The sequence below is a fragment of the Cavia porcellus genome, unplaced genomic scaffold (genome assembly GCF_034190915.1).
Source record: "Cavia porcellus strain 051 isolate PalLab524CR breed Dunkin Hartley unplaced genomic scaffold, mCavPor4.1 scaffold_1, whole genome shotgun sequence".
Taxonomy (NCBI): domain Eukaryota; kingdom Metazoa; phylum Chordata; class Mammalia; order Rodentia; family Caviidae; genus Cavia; species Cavia porcellus.
In genome coordinates this window covers 67,614,604-67,634,977 of record NW_026947484.1, presented here as the reverse complement: position 1 = coordinate 67,634,977, position 20,374 = coordinate 67,614,604, and the positions used below count along the sequence as shown (strand labels likewise).

The window sequence follows — 20,374 nt, the reverse complement described above, 5'->3', positions numbered from 1 at the left end:
GTGTTTCATATGTATGTGTATGAATGAATAAGATCTTTATGTTCTGCCATACAGTAGCGATTTCTGGGATGTTTAAGTGAAAAAAAACCAGTGTGCATAGTATGCCAAACGGGAGATAGAAGCATAGCAGGTTGGGAATCACTTAATGATACAGTTGAACTAAAATTCAGCTATTATAGTTTTAAACCCTGGCCTCTTATTATCAAGCTATCCAAGTATCTGTCGTTATACTAGAGGAAGATTGTTGAGCTAAATTTGTCTCTTGATCTTATTCTTCATGAAAAAATTTAACGAGGTTTTAAATCTTTCTTAAGATGTATTATTTTCTAGGACCATCTTGGTTCCTTTTAATATAAAGAAATAGAAATTATAACTTCATATGTAAAAATTTCCTTTATTTGTGTGCTTCTTGTTATATCTCTCACGGCTAATGACTTTTCTTAATTGTCTTGTACCATATGTCTACTTGTGAGTTTATTCTCCCCAGTTGAAATTTTATAGGTCTAAAAAACTAGAATCTTTATATAATACTTACATTTTGAAGTATTTTGCATAATCTAAACTATTAAAATTAACTTCAAGGTGACGAGTAAAAGTCGTTTGGAATTACCAGATGTGAAGCAAGGTGGACCCAATCTTGAAGCGATAAGGGACAGAGCTTACGATTCCTTTGATGTCCAGCTAACAAGCATACAGCTGCTTTATAGTAGAGTGGGTATGTATAAAAGGCAGTGCTGATTTTGCTGATGTGATTAATTAGGTTTTTAGACACTTTCTCTGAAACCTTCTTTCATAATACATTTAAACTAATATTTTTAAATTAGATGTGACAGTAAATATTGCATGATTCTCAAGCAGGAGTGAGTTTGACCCCTGAGAGACATTTGTCCCTGTCTGTAGACATGTTTGGTTGTGCATGTAGTGGTCAGGGGCACTACTAACATTGTGAGTGAGGTCAAGGATGCTACTAAGCATCCTACGGTGTAGTATATAGGTTAGGGCCCCACAAAAAGTGTGATAGAAGCCAGGTTGAAAAACTTGATTTATACCAGTATTTTCTAACCTTGAACTAAAGGTTGGCACATATTGAAAGTAACATTTGTCTTACACAATTAGATAACTAGAAGCATCTTCTTAATGCCAGAGGCAGCGGTTCAGGGCTTCTGACCGACCATGTCATTAGTGGTGGTCAGACTGAATATAACCACTGTGTTAGGAATATCTTTGCCCTGATCTCTGTGGGATACCAGTCAAGCATCTCTGATTTTTAGAGAAAACAGAAACACAGATTCACTTTAAAAGAGCTCTGACTAGTGAAGGAGACCTCAGATTGGTTTCAGCCCTGTTTTGGTTCCGCCACACTGCCTCTGAATCCCTGTAGTGTTGCTGAGCGTTTCCATCACTCAGCAGTGAGCTGACTGACAAAAGATGCATTGAAAAGCCAAAGTTGTCATTAAATTGGCAGCTTTTATAGGGCTGGATCGTTGTTCTTTCTTCAAATTTATTTGCTGAAGTCTAATTTATTTGCAGATTATTTTTTTAGGGAATACATTATGGTATTGTATATTTGGTTGCAAGTTTGTGAGCTGTACTCCTTTGGTAAACATTAAAAAAATTCGTGTTACTGTCCGAAGATTATTAGAATTTCGTAGAATTGTATTTGATAAACCTTGTTCTTAAATCTTTAATTGAGCAGAGTTTCTTGACTTTGTGGTTACTTTATATTACTGTCATGAAATCTTTTGATAAGTACCAAAACGCTTGCTTCTAGATATGTTTTTATCTGTAATATGGGAAATGTAATAAATCAGTCATTCATCTGAATGCTAGTAGAGTTTGAAAAGGTTATAGTAAAGCCTGTTTTACCGCTTACATCTAGGAATCTAATTATGGCTAGTTTTCCAAGACTGAAATTTTGACTGACGTAAAAGTCATTTGATACTTCAAATAAGATTGTGCACATGAAAATGCATTGTACTACATAGGTACCATTAATCTTTGGTGAATGTGTATGTGTGTAGTTTTTTTTTTCTCCTTCTGAAACTGGGGATTGAAACTTAAGCTTTGACTATGCTTGGGAAATGGCTCTAATCTTGTTACAGATGTTTTAAAGTTACTTTTCTTGGATTATAAATATGCCTATTTTAGAAAATTTGCACAATTTCCTGCTTAGACATGAACACTATTACTCTTTCATTGTATGTACTCTGAGTCTTGTATTCAGTTTATGTACCTGTAGGTGTACAAGGTATGCTTATGTGATGTTTATGGAGGTATTTGTGAGTGGATTTTTAAACATGATTATATAGTTCCTATCCAAATATTTTCTTTCCTTCACCAATAATATTTTAGACACTTAAATCTATGGTTTTTATTGTATTGTATTCTAAGGCTGTGCTGTAACTTACTTATCCATTTCCTTACTGAACATACAAGCTTGTAACCCTGCAGTGACTATCGACAGAGGATCATATATTCATAGAGGTCGATGTAAATTTTAGCTTTATCACTGGAATGTTAACCATAGGAAAGGTCTAAATTCCAAGAGCCTCAGTTTTCTAAAATGGGACAGCTATTGATTGTTGAGAAAATTTAAATACTGCCTAAAACAGTGGTAGTTATAAACCTTGAAAAAGTGGTACTGTGTACAAGTGACTGCTAAAGAAACTCCACTTTTTTCCTGCCTTTCCAATTATCGTCTTGTAGCCATGTTGTTTTTTGTTTTTTTGGGTAGGGGATCTGGTTGTTGTAGTGATTGCCAGTAGATACACAGGTAAAGTTAAAACTGTACTGCTTATTAAATAAGCCTTTTTTGCATTTGATGAGCATTTCTGGTTTTTTGTTGTTTTTTCTTGATGCGACAGAATCTTGCTATGTAGTTTGGGCTGGTCTTGAACAGTCCTGCCTCAGCCTCCAAAGTGCTGGGGTTACTGGCATGCACCACCACATCCAGCTAATAAGCCTTCTTTGTAAGAAAACAGAGAGAATCCTGGGAAGTAGCTGAAGAGAAATGATAAAAGAAAAATATTTCACCTGCTCACTGTGTATATTTTTAGATAATTATCTAGATTTGAGATGATTTCCCCATACCATTTGGTCTGTGAATATGAAATAATAATAGTTTTATGTTTTATATGTTCAGTTATGCTAATGTTAAATATGTACTGTTTTCTGTGATTAGGTGAGAATTGGAAAGAGGCACGAAAACTTAATATATCTACACAACATATCTTGGTACCCATGCATGTCAATGTGGAACTCTCTAAGGCAATGGTTTTCATGGATATTAAAATGCCCAAGTATGTATTACTTATCTGCTTCATGTAATTCTGCATTTTTCAGTAATTTTATAGCTAAGGAAATAACCATATTTCCCTAATTCTTTTTTGTAGTAAAATATACATAACATAAAGTACAATTTACTATTTAAGCTGTTGGGTGAGATTTTTTGGCATTAAGTACAATTCACATTGTAGTGCAAACTCTCACCACTGTTCATCTCTAGAACTTCATCATCTTCCTGTCTGAAACTTGATCCTCGTTAAATACTGTACCCGGCCCCTGACAACATCCATTGCTTTGCTTTTACCAACTTGACAGTTTTAGGTGCTTTATACAAGTGTGATCATACAGTATTGTCCTTCGTTGTCCAGATTACTTCATCTCCTCTTGGTTCGCCCATTAATGAAAGTAGGTTGTTGAAATCTGTTCTTAGAGAGCTATCTGTATTTACCCCTAATCCTCTGATTTATTCATATATTTTTTAGTACTGCTGTTTGATGCATATATGCTTATAATTATTATATCTTATTGTTGACCCTCGTGTCATTTTATTATATAATGATGTTCTTTGTCAGTGGTGGTTTTTATTTAGATGCAATACTTTGTTGCATACTATTACTTTTGACTTGTGCATTTTTCTTTCTTTTTTTTTTTTTTTTTTTTGTCTTTTTCCTTTTTATCGGTACCGGGAATTGAACTTACGACTGCCTGCTTACAAGGCAGGCACTTATGCCGCTGAGCTAAATCCTCAGCCCCAACTTGTGCGTTTTTCTAAAGTGATTCATGTAGATAGCATGCAGTTGGATCCTTTTGTCTTATCTGTTTTGTCAATTTGTTTTTTGATTGTAAAGTTTAAATATTTACATTTAAAGTAAATACTGATAGAAAAGGACTTACTTTTGTCGTTTGCTTTCTATAATTTTGTCTCTCCATTTTCTTAGTATTCCTTTGTGTTTTGTTGATGTTGTGACATGTTTTGAGTTCTTTCTCATTTCCATATTTGTATATTTTACAGTTTTTTTGTGGTTACCATAAAAATACTCCATACACGAAAGTTATTACAATCTGCTTAAAATTGATACTAGCTTACTCTGAACTGCAAGCAAAAAGTTATTTCTCCATCCCTTTAGTTATTAATGTTGCAGTTTAAATCTTTGTATGTTTTGTACTTTTAAACACAGATTTATGGCAGCTATTTTTATGTCTTTTTTATTGTTTTAAGTCCCCAGGTAAAATGATGTACAGTCATTTGAACAGACATTATGAAATGGTACAAATAATTATGAAAAGTGTAAAGACATAGACAGGTTAATTAGGCAGAGTTTGAAAGGGAGAGGAAAGAGCGAAGAGAGATTGAGCTTGAGCAGGTAAATGGGGCGTGTGCTGAATGAGAAGTTCAAATCAGTCCATTTAGAGGAGAACGAGGTCAGCCTTCGTGAATCTCCTGGGAAGAGTAGTGTGTGGTGGGTCATTATATCAGTTCTGGTTTTGTAGCGCCACAGAAATCTTTAGGGCTTGAAGGGTAGTTCACTTCTCTTGCCATGCTTGGATGTTGGGCTCATAGCATTGGTTTCTGTTTGGGGTAATTGCTCCTATTTGTATGTTGGGGGGTGACCTCATCATAGGTAAACTGCAAGATAGTGCTTTTTCTGGAATGCGAGAGGCCTGCAGGTTTAGGATAAAGACTGGGGTCTGCTGGGCACTCTAGGGGTTCTGGAACTGGACCTTGTGAAAGCTGGCAATTAGATATCCCATCCAGGAAATTAGTTATTCTTGGTGCCCTCAGTTTTGCAGGGGAATGGCTTATGCTCGTTAAGTTCAGGGCTAATTAACCTTGTTATGCAGACAGTGGAGTGATTAACAAGCATATGTGCAGACCTAAGCAGAGATCTGACAAAATCTTTTTAAAGTGATAAAAGAAGGCCCAGGTTTGTTCTGCTTTTAGTCATGTATTGGGCATCTATAAGTCCAAAGGCAGTTTTTTTTGGTTTTGTTTTTTATTTTTTTATTTTTTTGTTTTTTAAACAAAACTGCTTTTAAGTTTTTGACAGCCTCAGAAGGAAACAAATCATGCTTTTAATGAATAACAGGTAACGGGCAAGGAATTTGTCTCCTGTCTGTATGGTGGTCTCTAACTGTGTTACTTCCTTTGCAGTTTGAGCTAAGAAACCACTGAGGCAATTCACAGAGCAGTAAAATACTTAGATGTTGGGTATTGAGTCATATTTTTGGACATCTGATCTCCTGGACAAGTTATTTGACTTGCTGTCCCTCCTGAGAGGAATTGTATATATGAGAACTCAAAGCAGTGGGGAACCACTAGGTTGTGTTCTTCATAGGCTGTGAGGACTACTCAGAATAATGCATATAAAATATTTTCTTCATAGTCCATCATGTAATAAATATTTGATAAACAGTGATGTCATCTGTACTTGGCAAATAGTAGAGAGACATGTGATAAATAGTAGTGTCATCTGTATTTGGCAAAAAGTAGAGAGACCACAGTTAAGATGGAAATCAGAATAGTGAGTTTTAGCACTTAAAATCATATTTGAATTTATATTTGTACAATTTAAGGGATTCAGTCTTTTTAATTCTTTAAGCCCTGGTGAACGTGCCTTTATAATGATTCATGTATTTTAAAAACAGATTCAAGATTACTGGAAAGTTACCTCTTGTTTCCATACAAGTCACAGATAAAAAACTGCAAGAGATTATGGAATTGGTTGAAAGCATTCCAAAACCTGAACCTGTAACTGATGTCCCTGCACCTGTCAAATCATTTCAGGTATTACTATTTTCAGAATTTATAAAATACAGAATTAAAAAAGAAACTTCACAAATAATATCTGAAACAATCACAAGAACCTCAGATAAAATTATTTACAATCATTTTAACACTCTAAAAGAAATTGATGTAAACAGTGTGAATATTTAAGGAAAATATAAAATGAACTCTATCAGTTTTTACCTTTGCAACTTTCCTCTTCTTAATGGAAACACTTAACCATGCTTCTCTCATTTTTCAGAAAATTTTTGTGACATATGCTGTTGCACACATGTGCATGTATTCTATATACTTATTGTTCTGAATCTGTGTTCTTTTCATTGTTACTGTCTTACATGCTATAGATACCTGAGAGATAGAGTAGTCCCTTGGTTCATAAATGCTTTAGTTTGTGAACAGTTTGGCAGAATTTTGATTTTGTTTGCGAAATCTATATTCGCTAAAGAACAGGACTGAAGCCATTTTTCCCACATGAACAAAAACATGGCCATCTTTTCCAGAATGGTGGAACAAATGAAGTTTTTGCACTGAAATACCACCATATTTTTATGTTAGCATACACAGATCTTTGTAATTCTTTTTCATGGTTATATAATAGTGTTGTATGGTTATATCATCTTTAATAATACATTCCTTTTTGATGGGCATTCATATTATTATAATTATTTACAATTATGTAAAATACTACATTGAACTTTCTTGTACATATATCTGGTTATACTTTCACCCATAGGCTGAATTCTCAGAAGTGGAATTGTTGAGTAGAGCAGTGTATAATTTTAAATTTTGAGGCTTTTATACATAGATAGATGCAACTGTACCATACTCATAAGTGCAGTAAATCAGACTGCCTATGTAAACTTGGTCTTTTTTCCTTAGGCTAAGAAACTAAAAGAGTAAGTAAGATCCAAAAGCTACAGTAGATATTGTAAAAGGAAAAGAAACTGCTCAAAAGGAAAGAACATCTGGGGTGAGGGAAATAAGAAAAGAAATTTCAAAAAATTACATATATGTATACACACACAAGATAGCTAAGATAATTGTACTGCTAATTCTATTAGTTCATTGAAAGGAACAGTTAGTGCTTATATTGTTTGTATGCCTGTATCTTGTAATCTGAGAAACTATTTTTAAGACAACTGTGCAATATAATAATCATTGTTCATTTCTTGTTTTGAAATTATTTTTATTGTTTTTCTTCTCTTTAAAATAAATTTTGATGGAATTTTCCCATGTTTCCCTTCTAAACTGAGTATCACTATTATCAGCTATTAACAGTAAATGAGTATCCTTTTTCTAGCACTCATTATGTTGAATATTAGCAATTGTTAATATTTATTCTGAGAAAATGTCTTCTGGTATTGATTTGCATTTCATCAGTTAAACGTATTCCTAAATTTCATGATTATTTCAGACTGTTGGAATTGCTGCTCATCTGTGTGTTTTTCCTAATTGATTAGGTTTTCCAATTTATGGAAGTTATATTTGTCATTTAAAATTGTTTTTTCCATTTTGCTGGGTTTTCGTGTGTGGAGGTGGAGGTGCTTCCCCAAGGGCATGTGTATGCTGAGATGCTAGGCAGGTGCTCTAGCACTGAGCTGTGTCCCGGCCCATACTGTGTCAAACACTGTGCCCTGTATTAAATTTTGTTTACATTAAAGTTGTTTCAGTGTAGTTCATTTCTAGGATGAAAACAGTGTAATGGAAACTAATGTGGTACTTCCTTGTTTAAAGCCAGATGTAACAATAATCTTTTATGAAAGTTTATGCTAAATAACCATATTTAATTCAGGTCTTACTATAGGTAGAGCTGTCTTGTGATATAAAAGGAACAAATACAGCATAAAATAACATTAGACTTAATGAAAATTAAATTTCATAGTGTAGAAACATGTTTAACATTATTACTTACCAAGAAAATTAATTTGCATTGAAATACCATTAAACGATGACTATATAAAATATAAAACGATGACTATTAAAAATAAGAGGACTGAGCAGCATCCATGTTAGGATACTACCAGGATAAGAATTTAATGCTGTCTGAAAAATGAAAAGAGGAAACAGCAAAACCTTATGATATACTGCTCCTGTAATTCAAAAAATGGTTGACCTCCCTTTAGAAATAGTTCGATAGTTTTGTTGAACAAAGTTATACACTGACCACATGACTTGGCAGTTCTGCTCCAAGCATTTTACCAGAGAGAAATGAGAACATGAACATTTGACCTAGAATACTTATACTAAAGTTACTTATAATTTTAAGCAGCTGGTGCATATCTTTATTCCTCATACTTTGGGAGGCTGAACAAGGAGGATTCTGGGTTCAGCCCGGCAATCTGATGAGAGCTTGTCTCCAAACAAAAGAATAGACAAAAAACAGGGAAAATCCAATAGTGGAAAAACCTGATCATTTATCAAAATGTGGATAGATAAAAAAGTCATATTGGGGGCTGGGGATTTAGCTCAGCGGCATAAGCGCCTGCCTTGTAAGCAGGCCATCGTGAATTCGATCCCCGGTACCGAGAAAAAGAGAAAAAAAAAAACCAAGACAGTCATATGTTCACATAGTAGAATACCACAGAGGGAAAACACTGATACCTGTGTTAGTGATGAGCACTGATGGGGAGGAGCTCAGCTCAGAAAACTTCCAGGGTATGGAATGAGAAAGAGAATGAGAATCGATCAGTGTGTTTCACCAGCGTGGCAGAATCTAGACTCTAAAACCTAAAATATGTTATAGAAGAGGAAGATAGTAGGCCAGTTGCGTTCCTGAATGTAGGTACAAACAGTGCCCAGCATGGTGTGTGCTCAACAGCCTTCAGGCAGCTGAGGCAGAAGGATCGCTGTGAGGTTGAGACTAGCCTGGGCCACAGAGTGAGTCGAGGTAGAAGTTTCAGCGGCCCTGGTTTTTACAGCTGCTTTGTCTGTTTATATGTTTCTCGTAACAATAGAAATATATTTATTGAAATATAAACTTAAAAATGAAGCTAAGTTCTCCATAACTTACTGGTCATAAGTATTAAGACTTGTGGTTTCTTATCGATATCTGCAGCTGATTTCCTTATTTAGTAAATTGTTGTTAAAATATATCTAAGATTTAACTAAGATAACTCACATTCTCAAGGAAATTATTACATCAGTTCTACAATTTATATTTTGCTTTGAAATTATAAAAGCATTTCTTTAAATCTGTAGATTATAGTTTATTTTTCTAATTTAGACCCTAATTCTCAGTAATTCAGATTGAGTAACTTTGTATCAAAACTGTCTTAACAACTTTGACCAGAAGTGTTTTTTAACTGACAGTTGCTTTTCTTTCAGACTCAAACATCTATTTCCTTGGGAGCATCACAGAAAATAATTCCCTTCTTGGACCTTTCATGTGCTACTGAAGATGGTAAAATGAATGTGCTTACGAAAATTTTTCTTCTTGTACATGTATAGTTATAATAACTTGCATTGTGAGGCATATTTTCTTTAGATAACAATGTAGAGAAGAAGAAATGTTTTTTCTTTTAACCTCTACATTCTGTTAACGAAAGACAGGTTACAAAGAGGAATCAGGTTTATTAACATTTATATCTCATGGGTACTGAGGGAGATACTCAGAAATGAGTACCACGAAATGGTGATTAAAACTTAGATTTCTATACCAATTTGGGTTAAACAAAGGAAAAGTGAGTTTGGAGCTTGTGAATGGTGCAAGTGAGGGGAAAGTAATCAGGAAGAGTGTCAGAAACAAGGTTAAGGTTATGTAGAATGAAGTCAGCACCATCTCCTTCGATAAGAGTGTCATGGGTTAAGGGTCATCTCCTAGTAACATACACATGTTGTCTTTATACAGGTAGATACATTTTCATTATAAATTTTAACACGCTTTCCAAAAGAGAAATATATGTTCTGACTTGGAGCTCTTCTAAATGCTGTTTTTGAAAATAATCAACTCTATAATCTGTGTGCTAGAAAGACGTGACTTGGTGTAGCATGGTCTGGTCTCCCACAGTCATTCAAAACATTTCAGAGTAGTAAATGTTTGTATATTAGGACATTTGTACTAAAATTCTTTTTAAATAATAGAGTTCATGATCTCAGGGCTAAAAAAAAAAAAAACCCATGGAACTTTGCAGAACTCTAATTTATAATATAGCATTTATTTAGAGAATTTCACTGCAGTAAAATGTTAGATATGTATGATCTTTCTTACCAAAGGAAAAAGTTGTGTTAATGCCTACAGCCACATTTTAAAACTTATAAATATTCTAACAACAAATACCTCTTTTTTTCCATGTCTACATGGGAAAGAAAAAAATGTATTTTTGTATTTTTAAGACTTTTAAAGAGGCTAACGGAGTGTCATATTACTGCCCTTTTTTAGGAAGGTTTTCTTTTGTGACAGGAGACACTGTGACTTTTACACTATGACTTCAGTTTTAGATTATTAGGACTATTTTTAAGACTGTTTCCTTTAAATCTGTTTTTAATGGTTTAAGTGGTTGAATGCTCTTCCACTTTTCCATCCTTAATGTCAGTTTTGGAACTCTGGAGTAGTAATACTTGATTTCATTTTACAGTTGCCTCCTTTATCCAGGGAGGATAGGTTCCAACGCCCCAATGATTACCTGTGAAACCTCCATGATACACAACACTATTAATCATCTGTTCTTCCCTGTGTGTGTTGTCCTGTGATAAAATCCATTTTCATATTAACTGACCATTTACCTTGCATTGTGCCTGTAATATTTGCAGTATGAGGTATGGCACCAGAGTATCATGAGTTTTTTCCTTTCTTTCACAGTTTCAAGGATAGATTCATTCTTAGTATAGGTCTTAGCAACATTTCACTTCAAGGATTCACTTTATGACTTTTCTTTGGCATATCTGAATTCCAAGTGCCACTACTCTTAAGATTTTGGGCCATTGTTAAGTAAAATATATATTACCTAAAGGCAAATACTTCAACAGCAGGTCACCTAAGATGGTAAGCGACTAATGGATGGGTAGTGAGTGCAGTGTCATACTGAAGGAGTTCAGGAAGTTCCCCCTTGGCCTGATGATTATTTTACAGTACAGATCACTGGAGAGCAGTGGATGCCAGAAGAGGCTTTATTTACCGTGGTACTATTCAAAGACGAGACCTGCCAGAGAAGAAAATAATTACATAATCTCTTCTGAGTGTTGATCGAACTGTAGTGTATACAGAAGAGAATCTAATCATACCTGACAAAATTTATCACAAGCTGTTACCCATCTTGTAGGCCTATTCAGTTCCCAAAGAGGATTACTGTGCTTAACTGTTGTCTGCGCATGGGGCCCATTTATTTACTTAAAACCAGGTTACTGCCACTGAAACTGCTACATCCCCATCTCTCCACTTACGAAGAGGGGAATGCAAATATCTGGACATCACTGGGTTATTGTGATAGTTGTGATCTTGTGATTTTTCCCCTCTGAGCATTTCTAAGTTTGTGTTTTTTACTGCTACCTGTCATCAGTTTATCCCACAAACCTGGAAGCTTTGAAGAGCAAAGGGAACTCTTTTTGCTCCTACAGTGAATCAGTGTCCGGGGTCAGGACAGTGTCGTGGTGCTCAGAATGCCATGTAGTTTAAAGCTTTGTGTTTTAATTGTTTTAAATTATTGATTTCAGGGGTTTTTCATTATTTTCAGCTTGTGGTTCTCTGTGAGTAACTAAAACTCACATAAAACTGTGGGTGAGGTGACTTCTTTGGAACTTCAGGACTTTTCTGTACTCCTAATGGTGCAGAGGTGATAACTGAGTTCTGCTGTACACCCTGGTAGAGTGAGCGTAGTAATCACTGCCATTTAACGGAAAGTTTTCTCATATAATTTTAAAATAGTCTAATGATTTCAAAAGATGGATGTACTTCTTTAAGCTAAAGATTACATTTTGTAATTTTCTGTACCTTTTTATCAAGAATGTTTATTTGTATAACAGTAATTTTAATTCTTTAATACACTTTCAGTGTTTTAATGTTTATATTTCAAAGGTTAAAATACTCATTATTGACTTACAATGACATTCTATTAAATTTAGAATCAGAGGAAGAATTCTTTGATGCGCCCTCTAGTCCCCTGGAAGCGCCTTGTGAGTTTCTAGCTGGAGTTAAAAGTGTTCATCAAAGAAAGTTACAAAAGCAAGAGTATCGGGTTAATTTGACTCAGTTTAAAATAAGATTTGAAGTAGAAGAGGTATGTACTATTGTAAAATTACTATGGGTCATTTAAATCATTTGTTATTTCTGCTGTTTGTAGTGTATTTATAGTCTCGTCGCTAGTAGGCACTGTTGTTTTCATTCTGATTTAATCTTGATGCAGACTTGCTGTGGTATATTCACATCCCTTAAAGATAAGAATCGAGTTTAGACACGTGCATATTCATATTTTTTGAAAAAATGGTTACTTACATGCAATAGTATAGGTATACATATGTGGGGGTATAAAATTGCTCCTAAATTTTAAATATGTAATATATGTGTTTGTATGTATGTATATATCTCACGTTACACATCCATATGTATAACTTCAATGTATGTAAACATGTTTTCGTTTAACATAATGGTAGTTTCTTTCTTCTCTTTCTGCAGGTTTTGATTCAGTTGTATCACCTTGAGGAAGATTATGAACTGCCTGTGCTAGAAATTGATGTTTTAGGGTCAGGCATGGAAGTTGAAATTAGAACATTTGATTTGAAAGCAAATGCCTTTTTGAAAGAGTTCTGCTTAAAATGTCCAGAATTCTTTGGTAAGACTCTCCATTTTTAAAAAATATAGAAAAATTTATTGAATAGTTTTAAAAGCTGACACTGTAAGCTCCGGTGGTTCCATGTGTCTGACCTCTGGCTGGCATCAGGTAGGAGAAGCTGTGGGAGACCGGATACCAGCGAGTGAGGAGGGTGTCAGGCTTCTCTTTGCTGTCTGCTGCCACGGGAGCTGACTGTATCCCCAACGGGCGAGTCCTCAGTATCTGGATTATCTTCCACTAGACTCCATGTCTTTAAATTCTGTCACCACGCAAAGAGCTAGTTTCCGGCACATGAACTCTTCGGAAAAACCACATCTAAACCACAGCAAAGTTAGTTTTAAACTTTTATCTTTTAGATGGTTCTCTGGGAGGCAGGGAATGGTAAACTAGAGAAAAATGAAGATCGTTTTTGTTAAGGAAAGTTCATTAGGATTAAAATTTAAATCTACACTGAATATAGGAACAACAAAGTAGTGTGCTATTACTGCTATAAAAATGTACCACAAATTTAGTTTCTCTACGCAAAGTATAATCTTAGGGTCTCACTGGGCAAAAATCAGGGTGTCAGCAAGAGTTCTTCTGTACACAAGAGGAGGTCCTGTTTCCTCATTTATTCAGACGTTGACTAAATTCAGTTGCATATGCCTCAAATCTGTTTCCTTACTGCCTGTCAGTTAGTACTGTTTTTAATTTCTAGAGGGCTGTATTGGCCCTTGCATTGTAGTTTCTTGCATCTCAGAAGTAATGTGGAGTGTTAGACCCTCATTCTGCCATCTCTGGCCTCCTTTACTTGCTGCTTACACTTTTAAAAAGCTAGGTGATTAGATTGGACACAGTGGCTAATCCAGGATAATCACTGCTTCAGTCCATTTTGTAACATAAGGCAGCGTATTCTCAGATTTTGGAGGAACAGGGTGTAAACTTTATCAAGAGCAGTATTCTTCCTTCCAAAAACCTTTTATTTTCCAGAGTGTAGAAAATATATTGTGTATTCGTAAGAAAATATTTCTATTTCTGTGTTAGGTATTTAGGTGAGTGCTACTTATATATTTCTTTTTGAAATGAAAAGAATTTTTTCCTTGAAATGTAATTATAAATAGTAAAGGGAATTTTTTAGAAGAGTATTAGTACTTCGTTATTGTATATTGTTATCTTTAAATTACTCAGAGTACAAGATTTAGGCATTTAATTGTCCAAACAACATTGGCACAAACCTTTCTTTTTCATTTTAAAGAGAAAAAAAATGAAGCATCCAGGAATATAGCTCAGCAGCTAAGTGCTTGCCTGGCAAGCACGAGGTCCTGAATTTGATTCCTGGTACCAAAAAAAAAAAAAAAGAAAAAAAAATTTCGAAACAAGGTAGTAGGGTAACGTAGTTAACACAATACATATTGTTATCTTTGTTTTTGTTTGTTTGGTACTAGGGATCAAACTCATGACGTCATGCTTAGGGGCAAGTGCTTGAGCTGCTGAGCTAAATCCCCTGCACCTTACCTTTAAATTAGTTACTCAGAGTACAAGGTATCAGCATTTAGTAGTCTGCACAAACCTTTCTTTTCAGTGAACTATGGGAAATTAGTAGTATCTTAACTGTCTTTTATGAATTTAAATATAAATATGAAAGTAAATGTAGATATGTATATATATTTCTTTTCCTTCCCTCCTTTTCTTCATTCTTCCATCCCAGTTTCTCTTTCCTTTGGAAGTTTTGTTCCATTTTATAGTACCTGTTGTAGACTTTGGATTGTATTTACTCTTTCAGCTTTTCATACTAGGAGACAATATGATGTTTACACCTGTGTGTCTAGTTTATTTCACTTATGAGTATTGTCTTGCGTTGCATCTATCTACCTATAAAAGACTCCAATTTATCTTTCTTTATGGCTCAGTAGCACTACACTGTATAAAAAGAGTACATCTTTTTAAATTCTTTCCTCCATTGGTGGCAGTTAGTTTGTTTCCAAGATTTAGCAATTACAGACTGTGCTGCTATAAGTATAGGTAAATATAAATATACTATGATGTTAATTCTTTTAGGAAGAGACCCAGAAAGGGAGTAACTGGGTCCAACGGTACCTCCAACCCTACTTTTTTTTTGAGCAGTCTCCACACTTGATTTCCACAGTGGTTGCACCAGTCTACGCTCCCGCCACCAGTGGGGAAGGGTTTCTTTTTCCCTACAGCCCCTTCAGCATTTCTTACTGTTTAATTTCTTGGTAATAGCCATTCTTTTCAGAATGAGATGAAATCTCAGTGTTGTTTTAATTTGCATCTCTTGAATGACCAGTGATGGTGAACATTTTTTCATATATTTTATTCATTACTTGTATTCATCTGAGAAATGTATATTTATCTCAGATGCCCATTTTTGGATTGAGTCTTTAAATTTGGGAGGTCTGATTGTTTTGAGTGCGTCATGTTATTGATAGTAGCCCTTTGAGGAATAAATGATAAACTTTTCCCCCATTGTGAGTTGTCTCTTCACTCTTTGTGGTTTTTTCTGCTGTGCAAAAGCTTTTTAATAAGATGAGATCCCAGTTGTTAATTCTTTGTGATAGTTTCTGTGCGATTGAGGTTTTATTTATAAAATCTTTGCCTACACCATTGTCTTCAAGAGATTTATCTATTCTGTCTTCTAGCAGATTTTGTATTTCTGTTTTAATATTTAGATCTTTGATCCATTTGGAATTTAGGTTAGTACATAGTAAAAAATATGTGTCCAATTTTAATCTTCTGCATGTGCGGAGCCAGTTTTTGCAGCACCATTTATTAAAGAGGCTGTCTTTCTTCCAGTGAATGTGTTGGGCACCTTTGTCAAAGATAAAGTGACTTGAGTATGTCTGGAGTTGTTTCTGCATATTCTAATCTGTTCCACTGATCCTCAGGTCTTTTTTGCCAGTATCATGTTTTTTATAAAAATCACTGTAGCTTTATAGTATAATTTCAAATCATGGATTGTGATGCTCCCTGCCTTGCCTTTGTTGCCTAGAATTGCCTTTGATAGTCTAGGTCTCCCAGTTACAAATGAGTTTTAGAACTGTATTCTGTAATTCTGAGATATGGTATTAGAATTTTGATCATAATTGCATTAATTTTATGTAATAGTTTTGAAAGTCAGTTATTTTCACTACAGTGGTTCTTCTTACTCAAGTCCAAGTGATATTGATAGCTTTCTATTTTTGGACATCCTCGTAAGTCTTTTTTTTTTTTTTTTTTTTGCACTGGGGATCGAACTCGACCTTGTGCTTGCAATGCTGAGCTAAATCCTCTGTCCTTCAATTTCTGTTTCTAGACGACTGTAGTTTTAAATGTAGAGGTTTTTTACATTCTTCATTAGATTGATTTCTAGGTACTTCATATTTTTGGACGCTACTGTGAAAGGTGTTGTTTCCCTGATTTCTCTCTCAGTGAGTTGTTATGTACCGTAATGCTATACAGTTTTGAGGGTTCACTATGTGTCCAGCTATGCTACTGAATTTGCTCATTAAATCTAACAGTTTCTTAATGGAGTTTTTGAGGTCTTCTAGGTAGAATATCATGTCATCTGTAAATAGTGATAATTTAACTTCTTCCTTTCATATCTTTATTCCTTGTATTTCATTTTCTTGTCTAATTATTCTGGTTAATTACTCTGGTTTGTGTTGAATAAAAGTGGACACAGTGGACGTCGTTGTCTTGTTCCTGATTTTAGAGACAAAGTTTTCAGTTTTCATTTCAGTTTTGTTCGTTTGTTGGCTGTTGGTTTGTCATAGATGGCTTTTATCAGATTAAGACCATCTATTCCAATTTTCTATAGGGTTTTTATATGAATGGGTGCTGGATATTTTTGTAAGTTTTTTCTGTGTCTGTTGAGATGATCATATGATTTTTATCCTTGGCTCTGTTAATATGGTGTATTACATTTATTGATTTATGTATGTTGAACCATCCCTGCATCCCTGGGATGAGTCCCACTTGGTCATGGTATATAATCTTCTTGATGATTTGCTGCATTCTGCTTGCTAGTATTTTACAGAAGATTTTTGCATCTGTGTTCATTAGGGAGATTGGCCTGTAATTCTGTTTCTTATTTGGTTCTTCTCTGGTTTTGGCATGAGTGTAATGTTTGCTTGCAGGAATGAATTCGGGAGTACTATTTTCCTTTCAGTTTAATTAAAGAGTTTGCGGAGTAGTGATGTTAGGTCTTCTCTAAATTTCTTGTAGAATTCAGAAGTGAATCCATCAGGGCCTGAACTTTTCTTTGTTGGTAGGTTTTTAATTGCATCTTCAATTTCATTGATTGGTATTGGCTTACTTAAAATTTTTATATCTACTTGATTCAGCTTTGGTAATTCACATGTATCTAGTAATCTGTCCCATTTGTTCTGCATTTTCAATCTTACTGGAATACAAGTTTTCCAAGTAGTTATTGATGATCTTCTGAATTTCTACAGGGTCCATTGAGATTTCACCATTTTCATTTCCAATTGCATGAATTTGAGTCTTAGTTTGGTAAGTTTGAATAAGGGTTTGTTGATTTTTTTTTTTTTTTTTTTTTACTCTTTCAAGGGAACAACTCTTCTATTCATTGATTCTTATTTTTTGCTTTTTTTTGTCTTCGGTGTACTAATTTCTGCTGTGATCTTTATAGTTTCCTCCTTCGTATGAGCTTTTGGCTTAGCCTGCTCTTTTTTCTATAGCTTTGAGGTTCACCATTAAGTTGTTTATTTGTGCCTGCTCTGTTTTCCTGATATGAGTCACTTGGTGTAAATTTCTCTCTTAGCATTCCTTTCATTGTATCCCCTTAAGTTGTATTGTCATTATCATTCAATTATAGAAACTGTCTAATTTCTTCTTCAATTTCATCTGTGACCCACTGGTTATGCAGAAGGGGTGCTATTTAATTGCCACTTGTTTATGAAGTTCTTTGGCAATTGATTTCCAATTCCATTGACACTATGGTCAAATAATATACATGAGATAATTTCGGTTCCTTTGCATTAACTTAATCATGTTCTCTGAGCTAGTATTTGCTCTGATTTGGAGAATAACCTGTGTGCAGTTGAGAAAAATATGTTCTGATGTTCTGGAGTGGCACGCTGTATAGATATCTGCTACGTCCGTTTGTTCAAAAGTTATTTTAGTTCTAAATTTTCAGTACCAGGGATCGAACTCACGACTGCCTGCTTGCAAGGCAGGTGCTTATGCCGCTGAGCTAAATCCCCAGCCCCTTCAGTTCTAAATTTTTATTTATTTATTTATTTTTTGTCTAGTTGATCTATCTGTGACAGTGTGGATATTGAGATCTCACAATACAATTGTGTTAGTGCTTATTTGATTTTTCATGACGTTAATATTTGTTTTATATAGCCACGTGCACTGGTATTGGTTGCATAATTTCTGCTGTGATCTTTAAGGTTTCCTCCCTCATATGAGCTTTTGGCTTAGCCTGCTCTTTTTTCTATAGCTTTGAGGTTCACCATTAAGTTGTTTATTTGTGTCTCCTTTCCCTCTTTTCTTTGGTCTCCCAGACCCCATCCCACTTATAAAAGATCTGTCTTCCAAATTTCTTTTTCTCAGATTTTGTTTTGCTTTTTGTTTATATTTAAGAGAAACCATAAACACATAAGCTTGTGTGTCTGATTTATTTCACTTAACATTTTTTCCAGGTGAATCCAGTTTCCTACAAATGTATTGAATTCATCCTTCTTTATAGTTGAGTAGTACTCTGTGATCTACAGATACGTCATTTTCTTTATCCATTTCATGTGTCAGTGAACTTGAAGGCTGCTTCCAGGAATTAACTGTTATGAATTGTGGTGCTATAAATATTAGTATGCATGTATCACTGTATTCTTATATCTTAAGCTCTTATTTGGAGATAACTGGGTCAAATTAATTTATAGTTTTAGTCATTTGGGAAATTTCCATACTGATAACCATAATAGGTTAGACTACTTTACATTTATTTCCACCAACAGTGTACAAGGATTCCTTTTTCACTGTAGCCATTCCAGTATTTGTTATTGTTTGATTTCTTGATGATGGCCATTTCTGTTGTAAGAGGAAATCTAAGAGGAAATTGTAGTGTTGCTTTAATTTATATTTGTCTAATGGCCAGAAATGTTGAAGATTTTTTCATATGTTCATTGGCCACTTACACTTCTGAGAAGTGTCAGTTTCACTTGCTCATTTTTTGGCTGAGTCTTTTTATTTTGGTAGTGTTTTAATTCTTATTTTTGTAGTTCTTTGCTTATGGTAGATATTAGTCCTGTGTCAGAAGAACAGCAATGAAAAATTCTTTTCATTATGTAGGTCATCTCTTCACTCTCTTTTTCTGTTGCTGTGGATATAATTCTATTTTTTAATTGGCTATAATTCTATTTGTTGATTCTTCTTGTGTAATTGGAGTTCTGTTCAGAAAGTCCTAGCTTGTCTGACTTCAAGAATATTTTCCTATTTTGTCTTCCAGTAGGTTGTGTTTTTATTTTAACATTTAGATGTTTGACCCATTTTGCTTCCGGTTAGTACATAGTGAGAGATGAGTCCATTGCAGCTTTGTATGTGAAGTCAGGTATTATGATACCTCTTGGTTTGGTCTTGTGGTCCTAGGTTACTTTTTGCTACTTGTTACCCAAAATTGCTGTATCTTTTCTGCATCAATATGAATTTTAGGATTTTTTGCTGTAATTATGTGAGGAAGGTTGATTGGAATTGTGTTAAATCTGTAAGTTTTAGAGTTATGACCATTTTGAAAATAATTGGTTCCACCTATCCAGAAATGGGGAACATCTTTTCATTTTTCTGATGTCCTCTTCAGTCTCCTTTTTGGAGTACTGGAGGGTACTTTGTAGAAGTCTTTTACTTCCTTTGTTAACTCCTAAATACTTAATTTTTCTTGGTAATACTGTGAATAGTACTGTTTTCCTAATTTCGTTCTGTCTTCATTATTGGTGTATAGGAACACTTGATTTGGGAGGTTTATTTTGTATCCTGCTACATTGCTTTAATTAGTTACTAACTTAAAATCTTTTGGTAGAATTTTTTGAGGCTGCTATGTACAGGATTATGTTATCTGCAAATAATGACTTCTTCCTTTCCTATACTTTATTTCTGTTGTCTGATTGCTCTGGCTAATGTTTAATTACCATGTTAAATAGAAATGATTGTAGTAGCCATCCTTGTTTGTTCTTGATTTGAGAGGGAAAGCTTTCAGCTTTTGCACATTTAATATGATGTTGACCATTCAAGTGTCATAAATGGCTTTCATCAGAGCCATATAAGGCCCTGGCTCTTCAACATTTTTCATCATGAATGGATATTGGGTCTTATCAAAATCTTTTTATGCATCTTTTGATATGATCATGTGATTTTTTTGGTCCTTCCATTTATGTGGCATATTACATTTATTGATTTGTGTGTGCTGGTTTCAGCAGCCCATACACATTTATTGATTTGTGTGTATTGAATCATCCTTGCACACCTGGAATGAAATCTGCTTGGTTTCATGATCTTTTAAATGATATGTTGCATTCTGTTTGTCAATAGCGTACTGAGAATT

At 34.5% G+C, this 20,374-nt stretch overlaps 1 protein-coding gene across 5 annotated transcripts in view; it reads left to right on the top strand.

The window, feature by feature from the left end:
• Positions 1–20,374, top strand: part of Vps13a (vacuolar protein sorting 13 homolog A) — a 228,565-nt gene that overhangs the window by 52,839 nt on the left and 155,352 nt on the right. For all 5 annotated transcript variants that reach the window (XM_063249548.1, XM_063249570.1, XM_063249575.1 and 2 more), the window contains 6 exons: positions 583–715; positions 3,182–3,299; positions 5,932–6,070; positions 9,395–9,470; positions 12,128–12,282; positions 12,678–12,834. In XM_063249548.1, coding sequence (XP_063105618.1) covers positions 583–715; positions 3,182–3,299; positions 5,932–6,070; positions 9,395–9,470; positions 12,128–12,282; positions 12,678–12,834 — 778 coding nt within the window. The remainder of the gene's footprint in view (positions 1–582; positions 716–3,181; positions 3,300–5,931; positions 6,071–9,394; positions 9,471–12,127; positions 12,283–12,677; positions 12,835–20,374) is intronic.